Source organism: Lissotriton vulgaris, chromosome 7 (genome assembly GCF_964263255.1).
Source record: "Lissotriton vulgaris chromosome 7, aLisVul1.2, whole genome shotgun sequence".
Taxonomy (NCBI): Eukaryota; Metazoa; Chordata; class Amphibia; order Caudata; family Salamandridae; genus Lissotriton; species Lissotriton vulgaris.
This window is the reverse complement of record NC_141695.1, coordinates 192,181,490-192,197,309: the sequence shown is the minus strand read 5'-3', so window position 1 is coordinate 192,197,309 and position 15,820 is coordinate 192,181,490. Positions and strand designations below refer to the sequence as shown.

Genomic DNA, 15,820 nt, shown 5'->3' with positions numbered 1-15,820 from the left:
TTTTGGTTGAACATACTACCTACTGCTCAATGAACAGAAGCAACCAGCAGCTGACCAAGGTTCCGCACATCCACTTCGTCTGTTTCAGAATTATTAGGTGGTGCGACTACTCTCACCATCCGCTGCCAAGGATGTATATCAGATCAATAGTTATGTAAGAGCAGAGAGGCGCACACAGTGAAGTCAATAGTGTAAGAAAGTCCAAAAAGAATTGTAGATCTTCGGTTCTTATTTATAAAAGTATTCTTTATTTTCACGTACAGCGGCACAGCCAACGCGTTTCATTCCCATTCGTGCCTTGGGAATTTCATCAGGGCATGTACTAGACAATCTTAAGTTAAGTGCCAGTATTCCAGGAGGAGGAGCAGCGGAGAACGGGGGCCATACCTAAGGCACCGTTGCGTCACTACGCTTTTGAAAACCCCACTGAAGCCGGACACTTTCCCGAGCGCTCAGACTCCCCTTCCCCTCCGGAGTTCCCCCGAGGGGTCCGGAATTCCTACCTCTATTGACTTGCCATAGTGACAGTGACCAGACATTCCGGGGGGACTTGGATCATCATTCCACTTGGAACCAAACACAAAGTATTTTGCAGGTACACACTGTGACCTACCGTGACTGTCCTTTAAACTGTTCTCGAAGAAGTACGACCTCGAGAGACACCGCACGGACTAGATTGTCTAGTACATGCCCTGATGAAATTCCCAAGGCACGAATGGGAATGAAACGCGTTGGCTGTGCCGCTGTACGTGAAAATAAAGAATACTTTTATAAATAAGAACCGAAGATCTACAATTCTTTTTGGACTTTCTTACACTATTGACTTCACTGTGTGCGCCTCTCTGCTCTTACATAAATACTACCTACTGCTGCTGATACCCAAATCCTATGTTCTTTTTCTTCCTTTTCACCCCGCCTTCAATCACAAACTTCATTCACAATGCCCTCTGCTCTTGGGCAGCCAATATCTTTACTGTCACTGATGTTAAACCCCTGTAAATCTGAGGCCTTGTATTTATTGCCTCTCTTCGGCAGCACCTATGTCTCTCACTGACCCAATTCACTTTACCTCTGACTCCCTGAAGTTCATCTTCTCGTTGATAAACCTTGAGGCCAGTTAATTTACGAAAATGCTGTATTTCATTGCCAATACAGCCAGCACACACAAAATTGGCGAGTTAACATACGAGTGATCACATCCCATTCAATTTTTCTACAACATTCATTAACTCACTAGTATTTTTCAAACTGGATTATTATTATAAGTGGACCTTCCCCAATATTAAATTGCCCTATTTGACAATGTCTAGAACTGTGCTACAAGAACTTAGTGCAACCTCCTCAGGCACACTGACACCTCATAATACTATCACTAAGCTACCTAGATCTCTGCCAAACACTGGGCCTTTTAAAATCTATTGGTATTGGCATTCAAATAAGTAAAGGGAATGGGGATAGTTGATCCATGGTCAAGAAGATAGTTGGGTCTCGGAGCAATCACGAAGAGAAAATATAAACCTACTTAATGCATCACATCTGGCCTGATTCTCTCTTCATCTCTCTGAAATGCCCATGATAATCGTATCTTCCTATTTAGATCCAATACATTATTGCTTTCTCATACAGATCCTAAGGGGCTTTCATACCTACCCTGAGTCACAGACTTCGAGGTGGTGAGGCAGAGATGTCATGATTGTGTGAGGATTTGTTCTTTATGGGTGCACCGAATAAATAAACATGCCTTGATTCCCTGACTAAAACTGTGACTTGCTATCTCCTCTTGCAGTGTGTACCTCCCCATGACCTTGAAGTGAAAGGTAACACGTGCCCCATTTTACCCACTGGTTTTTTAACCATATAGGGTTGATCTGCTACACAATACTTCCTGTTCACTTTTAACCAACCCTCTCCCCAAGCCTCTGCTTCAGAGGTGGTTAGTGACCAAAATGGCCTTTGGAAAACTGCCTACCATTGACATGAAACGGCCTAGGTGTAACCCGCCTAACCGGTGAGCTCAAGGAGAAGCCAGTTGCAGGCTGGAGCCCTCTCCATTATTCTTGTGAGAGGTACTCACAACATGTGTTCCCTGTTTGACAGCTCCCGCTCTAATAACTACTGCACACCTAGAGTATTCCTAGGGGCATTTAGTTAGATTCCTGTAGGACCTGCCACTCACATAAGATCCAGTCTATCTACACGGAAGGCAACTCGGTCCGTGCCTTGTTGCTGTCTTCTCTTCTACATGCATGCTGCCTTTGACACCCCCTACAGGGCTTGCATAAACATCACATTCACAGGCTTGAGTTCATACCTTTACTCGCACATTCACTTTCGCCATGAGGGAAGGGTTCCCTACAGTTAATTGATTGAGGTCTGTAGTTGCTATCTGGATTTGAACATACCATTGATGTGTGTTTCTATGTATAACCTCCAAGTTTATTTTCCATTTCAGGGAACCTTTGCCTCTGAGGTGATCGCAGAAAATGACAAGCTGAAGGTGACCCGTGAGATTGATGGCGGACTTGAGACTATTAGCATCCAGTTGCCAGCGGTGGTGACAGCAGACCTGCGGCTGAACGAGCCGCGCTATGCCACATTACCGAACATTATGGTGAGTGGTGAATTTACTGGTCTGTCGATAAATTGTATTTTTCAAACAAGATGAAAACACTACTTTGTATTCTGTCACTATTATGTAAATTGTTTTTGGCAAATCAACACACCAGGTGGTTTTGTGTTTTTTAAGGTGGTACACTTGAAGGCTTACTATGGTCTGTGTTCTTAAGCAAAGGACTACAGCAACGTTAGGCATCTGTAGCTGGCAGAGATCCATTTGGCTTGAACAGTCAATATAGAACACTTCTGTTTTCTTGACCTTTTCTGAGACCGTAAAACCATTGTACACTTTTCTAGAAGTAACTTTAAGTATTCATTATAAAATGGTGTCCTTTGGTTCCAAGCCTCTAAATGGACCATGCATAACTTTATGGAGATCTCTGTCTTCAGATCCATGCAGTTTTGTTCCTGCAGAATATCCATGGGGATAGATGCTACAACGGTAGATTTTGAAATCCTTTTAAGCGAGACCTGTTTTGACTGACCATGTACAATTGTGAAGTTACATCCAGGACAGCTGGCCATAGGAAGCTATTCCTCAAGCTGACTGATGTCCTCCATTTTTCTGTAGTAGGGGGTCTCTGTGTATAGTCACAATCATGTGAATAGTCCCGCCCATGTGCGTGGACCCCGAAGCACTTCATTAGATCTAGTCTCTTAAGTTGTCCTCTTCTGCAGTCCTGCTTAGACACTTAAGAGATAATAAAAGACAATAATGCAGCCTAAAAACACTAGTCCACGCTGGCCATTGCTTCATCCTGAAGTGAAAAAGATAGCCAGGTAGCCGTTAAATTTAACTATTTAACTAAGTTTCACACATAAAGAGGTTTCCCTTCACAAAGATCCCTTTTTCATGATAGAGATGAAGGGTTGGACAGACAAGTTCCATAGGCTCTCATTATCTGTCTGTAAATGGATACCGTGCCTTTAAGAATCCTTCCAGAGACCCTCAGTGTCCCATGATGCACAGCCAAAGGCCAGTTACTTTCAGTTCTTTTTTCCGGCTCCTGCTAGCAGGACCCTAGAGCATTGAGGTCTACCTTTAGTGGTATATTTTTCAAGTATTAAGCTTTTAAGATAGTTTGAGTGTTTCACTTGACGTATTTGGCCTTTGTCTTTCTTTTGCTGTCTTTTTTGGGCAGATAACCCACAAATTGTTTCTTGTCAAAATGCCATCTTTGTTTGCCAATTGCCCTGAATGTGGCAGGAAGAAGGCAAAGTCGGACTCCCACAGAGTTTGTCTTCTCTGTCTACCTGCTTCACATGTCCCTGAATCCTGTGCCATCTGTAAATCCTTCTCCAGGAGGACCCTGCGTGACAGGGAGAAGATTAGGCTTCAAGGCCTGGAGCCGAGAAGACAACAGGCTGCAGGTGGGACATTTGGGCACAGAGAGAGCCTTTCCTCCTCCACAACCTATGCATTGGCCTCTGGGGGCTCCCCAGTCGACAAAAGGCTCAAAAACTACGCCGGTCCTGTTCGGCGTCGAAGGCGACAATGTCTATGTCGAAACCAGGTATGACGACACTATGCTCCCCGCTGACTCAGGGCTCTGGGTCTAACCGACGTCAAAGATCAACGTCGAGGGGACAGACATCGAGGCCTCGGCTGAGGTCGACATCGAGGACATCCCAGTCAACGTCGACATATCATCGCCGTCGATCTCGGTCTAGGAGACTTCGGCGCTCGCCGTCGAGGCGACACTGGCGCTCACAGTCGACACGAAGATCGACGTCACGAAGAAGATCAATGTCACGAAGAAGATCAATGTCACGAAGAAGATCAACGTCACGAAGAACATCAGAGTCACGGAGAAGAAGGACTTTGAGGAGAACTTTGACGTCGCGAAGAAGATCGACGTCGAGAAGTAGACGGTCGACGTATAGAAGGTACCATTGTAGATCGACGTCAAGAGACCAGTCCCCCTCTGTAGTCAGCTTCTCTTCGCCTGCAAGTTCTAGATCGCGGCGACGTCGGTGCTCGCTGTCCATGGGCACTACATCCAGGGCTTCCTCTTCAAGGCCAGCCCGCAAGCGTCAGACTCGGACTCGGAATATTCCAGGACCTTTTTTTTTTCAACTAGGACACTGGAACCTGCTCAGCCTGTGGCTCCCTCGTCAGTCGCCTCTGCGGCCCAGGACTCCTACTCCTCCTAAAACTCCGCCGCCACCTCCTCCTCCGCCTCTTCCACCTCCTCCTCCACCTCCTCAGCCTCCAGCAGCTCCACCTGTGCCTGTGATCCCTGCAGAACCTAGAAGGCCAAGATCACGGTCCCGGCCAAGACATCGTTCTCGCATCCGGCGCTGTTCTTCTACAAGGTCTCACTGGTGCCGTCGTCACGAGAGATCACGTTCTCGATACACTAGGGACACAGCGTCCTCTAGTGGGGGGAGATACTCCCCCACATTATCGGACTCTCCACCTCTGAGTGTGTCACCTGTCGATGACATTGCCACATTTCAGGAGGTTCTTGTAAGGGGAGTGGCAAAACTAGGCATTGCGTTATTTGTGCCTACTCCCACCACGTCGGTGATTTTTGAGACTCTCCAGCAGAGGCAAACCTCTCGTCCTCTGCTTCCTTTGGTGCCTGGATCGGAGGAACCGGATGGAATTGTTCCTTACGCCTGCCTCGGTAAAATCTGACCTTTCGAGGCTCTTGAAGAAATACCGTCCCCCGGACTCTGACCTTGCATTCCTTCGGGCGGAGCCTCCACCGGATTCAGTCATCGTGGTGGCGGCAAAGAAGCTGGATTCTACAGCTCCCTCGTCAACAGTCCCTCCGGACACGGAAAGCCGTAAGCTGGACTTTGCTGGGAGGAAAGTCTGCAACACTGCAGCAACATCGATGAAGGCGTCTGGTTCCACTGCCCTCCTAGGCCGTTAGGGCCGTTCTTTGTGAGAGTCTCTTAACCAGTTCATGGGCCTCCTCCCTAGGGACAAGCGGGAGGATATCCAGGAGGTTTCCAATGAGGGGCTGATGGTCTCTAATCAGATTATCAGTGCAGCAGCGGACACCTCTCTTCTTGCAGCCAATTTATATTGCCATGGTGTTACTCTCCGGCGGCATTCCTGGTTGCGTCTCACCTTTTTAAAACCGGAGTCTCAGCAGCACATCGCTAACCTTCCTTTCTCGGGTTCCACGCTCTTTGGTTTCCATGTGGAGGAGGAGAGGGCCCGCATGAAGGTAGAGATGAAGACCCTCAAACCCGTTTGCTTAGAAAAGCCTAAGGAGCAGCATAGGAATTTCCGCCCTTTCCAACGGTGTTATTCCTCCGATTCCAGCACAGGCAGGGGTGTCAGTCTGGACAGCAACAGTTTCAACCGTCATTTCAGCCGTTTCAGAGACGCCAGTCGAGAGGAAGGAATAACCAGCAGTCGACACCAGGGAACAAGTCCCCAGCGGGTCCAAGCCCTGAAAGGTTACTTCCCCCTTTTCTATTGCCCACTCTGGTGGAAAGAGATTACTCAGGACAGTTGGGTGCTGAATATTGTTAGCAATGGATACGGTCTACGTTTCACCAGCCCTCCTCCGTCGATACCACCAGTTCGCTCACAACACCTGCTGCGCAAACTTCAGGTGGAGGCTGATACCCTGTTAAGAAAGAGGGCAATAGAACTGGTTCCTCCTACCCAGAGGGGACAAGGTCTATATTCCAGATTCTTTCAAATTCAGACCTATTCTCGATGTGCGGCAAGCAAACAAATGGATTCATAGAGAAGCTCTGCATGCTATTCCTGCACCAGATCTACCCTCCGCTACATCAGGGAGACTGGCTGTGCGCCATGGATCTACAAGACGCATATTTTCATGTGCTCATAGCAAGGAAACATCGCAAGTTCCTACGGCTCCTGGTCAGCACCAATCACTAGCAATATGCAGTGCTTTTCTTCGGCCTGAAGTCAGCGTCCAGGACTTTTTCGAAAATGCATGGCGGTAGTCGCAGCACACCTCCGAAAGAACAATGTGTGTGTCTATCCATACCTGGATGATTGGCTGATCAAGGCAGCCATGTTTCAGGAAGCACAACTGCATTTGAACCAGACGCCCACTCTGCTGAATCGCTTGGGTCTACGTATCAATCTTTCAAAGTCTGTCCTGACACCTGTCCAGTGTCTGCAGTATCTGGGAGCCTCCATCGATATTCGCAAGGCAAGCGTGTGTCCTTCGGAGGAGAGACGCTTATCAATCCTTCGGAAGGCTCAGATTCTCATGACCATTCCCACACCGGCATTTAGGACGGTGTCTTCTCTCCTGGGTTCCATGCATCATGTATCTTCCTCACTCTACATGCACGCCTCCACATGCGGCCTCTGCAGGAATATCTGGAGCATCAGTGGGACTAGAGACAAGGGAATTGGGAGAACAGGATTCAACTATTGCAGAAAGCCCTCCAGTCCATCAAGTTGTGGTGCTCGCCTCACAATCTCCTCCGGGGAATTCCGTTCCAAGGAGATACCATCAGACCATTGTGACAGATGCATCTCTCCACGGCTGGGGAGCGCATTCAGGCCACCTTCAGATACAGGGCACGTTGTCCCAGAAGGAGGCCACGTATCACATCAACGTCCTGCAACTCCGAGCGGTTCATTTGGCGCTGAAAGCCTTTCAACCTTCCATCTGTACCAGTTCCCTGCTTGTCCAGACGGACAACACAACGACGATGGTACTATCTCAACAAGCAGGGGCGTTCAAGATCTCGCACATTGTCTTGGGAAGCACAGACAATCTGGAATTTGCTGCTGGCCAGGGACCTGACCATAACAGCACCTCGCCTGCCAGGTTTGTAGAATGCTCAGACAGACCCTCTCAGCAGACTCGTTCAGGAAAATCACGAATGGGTCTTAAACGGCAAAGTGGTATGAGAAATCTTCGGTAGATTGGGCACCCCAGAGATCGATCTGTTTGCCACCTCAGAAAACAGCAGATGCCGACACTTTGCCTCCAGGTTTGACCAACCAGGGACGCTGGGGAATGAACTGTGGATCAACTGGTCGTACAGCTTTCTCTACGCTTTTCCACCCATTCCCTTGATCCCAACAGTGTTGATCAAACTTGATCCCGACAGTGTTGATCAAACTTTCCTAATCATGGGCCAGAATGATCCTCATTGCTCCGGAGTGGCCTCAGCAGTGGTGGTTCACCGATCTCCTACACTAATCTCTCCTGCGGCACCTTCTACTTCCGTGTCGGCCGGACCTTCTCACGAAGTTCGGAGGGCAGATGGTGCACCCCAACCTCTCGTCACTGAATTTGGCAGCATGGCTACTGATCTAGTGCAGTATGTGCATCTTAATCTCCAGCAGAACTGTATGGAGATATTAAGGGAAGCAAAAAGACCATCCAGACCGACTTCCTATGCATATAAATGGAAGAGATTTAGCATTTGGTGCACCTCTAAGAATGCAGATCCTACCTCCTGCAAGAAGGATGTCATTCTTGCTTACTTGCTACTTTTGGCTCAATATGGCCTTAATTTTCATTCCATTAAAGTTCACCTAGCAGCTTTAACTGCATATAGGAAATGCCCTTCACAAACTTCCTTTTTCCAAATCCCAGCCATCAAAGATTTTCTGGAAGGTTTGAAGAAGGTGTTGTCTCCTATTAGGCGTCCTTCGCTTCCGTAGGAGCTTAATGTGGTGCTTTCCAGACTAATTACGGAGCCCTTTAAGCCCATTCATAAGGCTTCTCTCCAGCATCTGTCCTGGAAGGCAGCTTTCCTGGTAGCCATAACATCGGCTGGCAGGGTGAGTGAAATCCAGGCTCTCTGATGTCAAGAGCCTTACACTGTGTTTCAATCCTCTAAGGTAGTCATGAGAACTCACCCTAAATTCCTTCCGAAAGTGTTGTCAGAGTTTTATGTGAATCAAATTATTTCTCTACCCATGTTTTTCCAGCATCCTTCCTCTCCTGCTGAGAGATCCCTTCATTCTCTCGATGTTCGAAGGGTATTGAAAATCTACTTAGATAAGACTAAGGAGATTCGTAGACTGGGTCAGCTGGTCTTGTTACCTCCAAGCAATCCATCTCTAGGTGGATCGTGTCCTGTATTCAATTGTGTTATCAGAAAGCCAACAAGAATCTAGTTAGTAAGCCTAAGGCTCACTCTACCAGTGTGAAGATGCTACAGCGGCTTTACTCCGTAAAGTCCCTATTGCAGAAATCTGTAAGGCTCCCACTTGGAAGTCAGTCCATACCTTTGCTAAACACTACTGCCAGGTCTCTGATGTCAGGGCTCCTCAGGTTGGGCAGGCTTCCCTGAGGAATCTATTTGCTCAATAGCGGATCTGTTTGTTTCTTCCATTGCTGGGGTTGTTGTTTGGGGATGGGCTTGCTATTCTATTCACATGAGTATGACTATACACAGAGATCCCCTACTACAGAACGAGTAGTTCCTTACCTGTAACTCCAGTTCTGTAGTAGGGGTATCTCTGTGATAGTCATAAGCAACCAACCCTCCTCCTTGGTGGATGAAACGGTGATATCCTGAATATATCAGGCCCTGCTTTATATACCTTCAAAAAGAACTGAAAGTAACTGGCCTTTGGCTGTGCATCATGCGATATCAAGGATCTCTGGAAGGATTCTTAAAGTCACGGTATCAATTTACAGACAGATAATGTCATCTTTTTCAGGATGAAGTAATGGCCAGCGTGTTTTTAGGCTGCATTATTGTCCTTTATTATCTCTTAAGTGTCTATGCAGGACTGCAGAAGAGGACAACTTAAGAGACTAGATCTAATGAAGTGCTCTGGGGTCCAGGCACATGGGCGGGACTATTCACATGTTTATGACTATCACAGAAATACCCCTACTACAGAACTGGAGTTACAGGTAAGAAACTGCTCCTTATCTCTCCTTGTACCTTTGGTTGGACCTATTGCCCCAGACCTCTCCTCTGACACCTCTGAGGTCTAGCTAGTTTAGTTTCAATCGCTTTTTGTTACATTTTCATATACAACAAAGGCAGGCACACCCTCCTATGTAACTAATTGAGAATCTCAAATGGATAATTGGAATACAATCCTGTCCCAGTCTTCACATGACACCAGATTGTGTTTCATAAAATCAGAAAACATCGGAATGGCCACCTAGAGGTCACTCAGGGACTGTCGCCAGACTGTGCCCTACCCTGGTACAACAAACCCAGGGCTTGCAATCAATTAGGTTACATTAGGTCGCTAATGTCTCGTTTGAGGTACGTCAGGATAGAATCCCACATTGTGGTGAACTTGTACAATTCATTCTGGAGGTCAAATGCAATCTTCTCATATGCTAGGAGCCACCAGGCCTTTGCAGTCACATTGTAGTGCTAGGAACAAGCTCCTTACCTTAAAGGCCCAATATAGTCTCTTTTGCTGCTAGTAGAATGTGAGAGATACCCTTACACTTGGGTGGGGGACTAGAGGGGATACATATTTTCAGAGGGGGGGGGCAGAGTGGGGTAGGGGTTCCCCAGACGGATCGACATTGGATTGGCCTCAATGGCAGCTGTGGTAGGGAAAACTTCCTTCCAAAACGGACTCTATCAGAGGCAAGACCACACTATCCAAAGACCCTTGAACAGTCTTTGGAGTGGCTATTGCGCTGGCGTACAATGCCATCTGTATTGTATATTATGAAATGTCTGTACCATGTCCGCGTTTGGTGAAATTGGTTGTCGCGTTTGGTGAAATTGGTTGTCTGGGTATGAATTGTGTCCCATTGTTTATTGTCTAATGAAACCCCCAAGTCCTCCTGTGTGCTTTTGTATATTGAGAATAAGGGTAGAGTATATGTGCAAGATTAAATGGCGCAGGATTGTGAGGCCTTTTATTACATTCTCGAAATGAGTAATATCTTGTGAATGCCACCCTTTATGGGTGAGTTGAGGACCCAGTGCGTGGTCTGTAGGTATTGAAACCTCTTCCTCTCTGTGATGATGTACGTGCAGTGAGTGTCCTCAAAGGAGCAGATTAACCCCTTGTGGAAAAGAGCTCTAAGACGGTAACAATAATTCACAATCAACATCTGAAATGTGATCTCTCCAGGCCTGTGGTGACGTCTCTGTTACTGTGTATGAAATATAAGTGGTTATCTCCTTATAATGTGAAAGGTAGTCTAGTGCTTTGAGAATGACTCTTCTGACAGGCGATATGTAGAGGCTGAAACACCTCTGTTTTTTGGGGAGCCACAGGACTTCTGCCAGCGGCCTGGCAGTCCTATATTGTTGCCATAGTTTGTCAGTTCCCCTTTGAAGCCGCTCCGCCATGTAACACACCTGTGACATGAGGTAATAATAGTGAATGCTGTGCATCTCTAAACCGCCTTGTTTCGGGTGTAGAGTACTGACCTAGAAGTCAGAGTCTTTTACCTGCCCCAATGAAGGACTTCCAAATATCTGCGAGTTCGGGCTTCTGGAGGGGGGTGGGCTGGAACGTGTAAAAAACCTTAGCGAGTACTAACATTTTCAAAGATGCAATTCTCCCTATCCATTAGCGCACATGTAAGCGCCAGTGAAGAATCGTAGCAATTGTTTAAAGTTGCTTCTTGCACAGTATGAAGCCCATTTAAAGGCCTGATAACCTATATTTCTACAAGAGAGGATGTTTTGCAGGGAATTAACTGGGTCAGTCAGGGAGAGGAGGATGTTGTCAGCGAAGGCCCGACACTTTGAAGGTGTCCTGATAAAAAGGCATGCCTCAAACCCCTGTATGGTCACGAACCCTCTGAAATAGGGGCTCTAGATAAAGCGCAAAAAGCATTGGAGAGAGAGGGTTGCCTTCTGCATGCTCATTGTATCTTCTATAACTTGAGCTCGTTCACAATAATTATTGCCCAGGATGAGGCGTAGTATGTGTGGATCCATCCCAAAAAGGGAATTCTAAAGCCAGCCCTGACAAATTTTGTCCTCAGCATGACTCAGTCAACCTGGTAAAAAGCTTTCTTCATGTCTAGGGAAAGCTTAGTAGCTTCTTTGTACGCACTAGGTCAATGACATGGCAGACTCTTTTAGTGCAGTCACTGGTGGACCTGGACGGGAGAAAGCCTGTTTGATTGACAGGTATTAGACGTGAGAGATAAGAATCTAGCCTAGTCGCAATGATTTTGGCCTTTAATTTAGTGCTGATATTCAAGAGGAGGATGTGAAAGTATTAATTCACAGTGGGTAGGGTCCTTGTCAGGCTTAGCTATCAGAGAGAGCATGGCTTCCGCCATCATCGCAGTCAGCCCACATAACTGTCATGCTGTTATATACCTCCGCCAACAGGGGGGCTAACAGGTGGTTAGAAAGCACCTGTGAAGTCACTGGGTCTTAAGGCCGCACCTGGTTTCAAATGTTTTATAGCCGCGAGTACTTCTGCCACTGAGATAGGCTCATCTAGTTGCTACCTATCAGTTCAGGAGAGATTAGGCAGGGGAAGAGACTGTAGCAAGAGGCTCCATGCATGAGTTTTCAGCTTTATAAAGTTTGCTGTAATACTCATGGAAGTCTTGTGCTTTCTCCTCCTCAGAGGACCTCTTGAATGAAACCCCTAGTACACTGGGCCCGCAGCTTATTAATTAGCAAGTAGAGAGCCTGCTTTGTTACCTCCCTTATAGAAACGAGCGCTTGATCTGGCCAGAATACTGTTAGCTCTGTCATAATCTAGGGAACGGATTTGGCCAAGAAGTGCCATTAGTTTCCATCGAAGTTTCTTGGCGGGATTAGATTTATGGCATTGCTATGCCAGGAGAAAGTCGTCCTGAAGTCTGAGCAATTCAATCTCCCTCATGCGTTTTTATGGCTACTGGTCTTTTTGATAAATACCCCTCATGTGACGGCCAACAACAAATTCCAGATTATACTGAGGCTCCTCTCCCCTGTGTTGTTGAATGTGGGATACTCTTGTATGGCGGTCTTCATCACATGTTTGACCACTGGGTCTCTCAAGAGGGACTCGTTCAGTTTTCCGGAGCACCACCTTCTAGCGTAGTCCGGATCAGAACATTGGAGCATGATATAGATCGGGCTAAGAGAGTCATGAGACCCTGAATAACATTGTTTATCAAACATAACTGCCTTTTGTCTTATAGAAGATATTCTATCATGGTGTGGGTGGACTGCCAAGAAATGAGTATAATCGGTCAGTAGTAGTCAAGTAAAAGCCTATCAGAAGACTGGTAGAGGCCTAGTGCTGGCAACTGGCTCCTACTAGTCCTAGCTCATCCAGGACTGCTTTACCCGCTGCGGAAATGGCTGGGGGGTGGGCCCAACCCTTTATTGGACTTATCTTGTGTAGGATGCATGACGGTGTTTAAATCTCCCCCGACCAGTATTGACCACTGGAGCTAGCGAACTTTGCGATCATGGGGATTAGGAATGTTTCTTGGGTGACATTCGGCATTAGAAGTTACCAATAGCTAAGGGAATGCCCTCCCTGTTGCCTACTAACATGACCCCCTGCCTTGGTTTCTCGCCAGGACTTCCCTTTCATGAATTTTGTAGCATCCCTGATCAAAATTGCTACCCCTGCCTCTTTGTTGGGGCTGATGTATGATATTTGTGGGGAAGTACCGGGAGCGGGGACGGAATTGGTCCCACTTGAGCAGGTTTGTCTCTTGCAGGAGGCATAAATCCCCCGATCTCATTAATATACCAACAATACTAAGGCGCTTTGTCTGGTTATTAAGGCCCTGGACTTTATAAGTGAGTATTTGTAATGTAGCTAGAGTCTGTATTATGCATGTTCAGTAGGATACAGCTTACCTGGGAGCTTGACTGTAGTAGTGTTGAGTAAACCGTCGTCTTGATGAAACCAATGCTAAGCAGTGTCCTGTCCCGCCGTTCCCCAGTAAACCCTAGCAACATTCAAACACAAACTTTTGGTTGCTATGAAACTGAATAAAACAATCATGACCTCAAAGTTCAGGCCACAGTAGTTCTTCACCCCCAGGACTCCTCAGGGTAGTGCTGCAAGCAGTGTCATAGGGGTGTAATAGCCATGTAAGTGTGCACTTGTGGACGTCCTCTAGACCCTCCTATCCCCACCCCCTCCCGTAGCAGAGGAAAATGGAGAACTGCTTTGACGGAACTGTCACAGGAGAGAGAGAGTCCGTCATTCTGAGGTTTGCTGCACTGAGGCTGCATCCACCCTGGTCATCTGGTTTTCCCCAGTCACCTGTTGCATGGGCGAGATCATTTTCTCTATGCTAGCACACTTTCCCTGCTGTTTAGCTTCTGGAAGCGGTGGTTGCAGTGGACAGTCGTACATTTCTCTCCTTACACAGTTAAGCCTTTAGAAAAGGTGGCAGCTCCCCTGTGGGAGCCAGGGCCTACAAGTCGCGAGCCGCTTCCAGTGAAACGAGGGTCCGGGTTTTGCCTTCCTACTGAGTGAGTAGCTGGGAAGTGTCCCCTATCTGTATAGACAGCGGTTATCAGGAAGTCTGTGAAGGGTTTAAAGCACCTGCGTTTGGAGAGGGTGATCAGTAACAGGCCCTAGATGAGGTTTTTTTTTTTTTTAAACCTTTATTGATAAACATGGATATACATTAGCAATCTCACAGCCACAGCGGGTCTGCTGGCAACATTTCCGATGATCATAACAGGATGAATGAATACACAGCCCTTCAGCCGACAACCCTAGGGCCCGGCGGCAGTTAAATAGGCATGTCATGTCATACATTAAATCACAGGAGGAATAAGGTCTTTGTTTTATGTTTTTTGAAAACCAACCACACAAAAATAAAGAAAAAACTGCGGAGGCTAAATGCAAGGCCGATACATAAGCAATCCTTCAGGGGAGGGAGTACCACATCTACAACTGTTACGTAGTAACAGGCGAAATTGAAAAAGCTGTAAGTAGAGCAGTCCGGAGGCGGAAAGGGGGAAAGAGAGCAAGCCAGCAATACATAACCGAAAACCCAGACTGGAAGGAACATCACACTAAGGGGAGAGCAACACCTCCGGTGGAGGCACAAAAGGGGAAGTACAAATTTCACCACAATACTGGTTCCACTGATTCCACACCCTCCCCCACTTCTTGGGCCTGCCCCGAGCAATGTAGACCGTTTTTTCAGGAAACATGTACCAGTCCATGTTTCTAGACCAGGCCGACAGACTGGGTGCCCTCACCGATCCCCACAATTGCGCAATGTCACGCTTAGCGATCATATTACCCAAGGTGGCCCACTGCGTCTGTGCCACATTATAATCATTGGGCTCCCACACATTCAATAGACACCTTCGGGCCTCAGGCAAAAGCGAAACACCCGTCACCCCAGCCATAACACCATGCACACGATTCCAAAAAGACATTATCGCCGGACACTCCCACAGAATATGAAGGAATGTACCCACCATTCCACATCCGCGCTTGCACAAATCATCCGAAACATACCCCATACGTAACAAGCGAGGACCCGTCATGTACACTCGGTGTAGGATCTTCAACTGCACCAATCTCAGACGGGCCTAGATTGCTACCTCCTTTGGGGAGGATATCGCCGCCTGCCAGTCCTCATCATCAAATTCCAGTCCATCACTGGTCCAGGCCGTACGGAGCTGTAGAAGAAGGTCCGCACGGTCATTTATCAACTTTTTATATATGTGAGATTGTACTGTCCGGGACATGTCCGTCGAGTACGCTATCCTCCAAGGGTGAGAATTCTGGAATGAGCGTGCCGGCCGGGAAAACAGAGGAAAGGGCGTGTCGGACCTGTAGATACCGAAAGTATTCTCGATCGCTGAGTTTGAATTAGAGTTGCAGCTCTTCAAAATACTTTATCTTGTCTTTTCGCCAAAGGTCCCCTACCTTACTAATCCCAATAAGGTCCCATTTTTCGAATCCCTTGGTGGACCACAAATTGCCTAACCTCTCGGCTGCGTAGAGCGGAGTCGCTCGATTGAGAGTGTCCGACCAGCCCGTTGCAGCGGTAGCGTTATACCAGACCCGCACCGCAACCCTGGTGGGCCCCGTCAACGCAACTTCAGACCGTGTGGAATAAAGCGCCCTGTTATAGTCTCCGCCCGGCAGCAACCATTTGTCCATAGCAAAAGCCGGGTTGGAAGCCGGACCATACATCGCATGATTAACTGAGCTCAGTTGTGAGGCCCAGTAATATCGTCTTATATCCAGTAACGCTATACCGCCATCATACCAAGGCAGCGTAAGCTTGGCCAAGGCAATCCGGGGACGTCCGGCCCACAGCAGTTTCCTTTGTAGGCACTCAATCTCGTGGAAGTAGCC

At 47.4% G+C, this 15,820-nt stretch overlaps 1 protein-coding gene across 1 annotated transcript in view; it reads left to right on the top strand.

Moving 5' to 3' along the window:
* Positions 1–15,820, top strand: part of ETFB (electron transfer flavoprotein subunit beta) — a 510,595-nt gene that overhangs the window by 261,460 nt on the left and 233,315 nt on the right. The window contains exon 5 of the mRNA XM_086929920.1: positions 2,453–2,611. Coding sequence (XP_086786046.1) covers positions 2,453–2,611 — 159 coding nt within the window. The remainder of the gene's footprint in view (positions 1–2,452; positions 2,612–15,820) is intronic.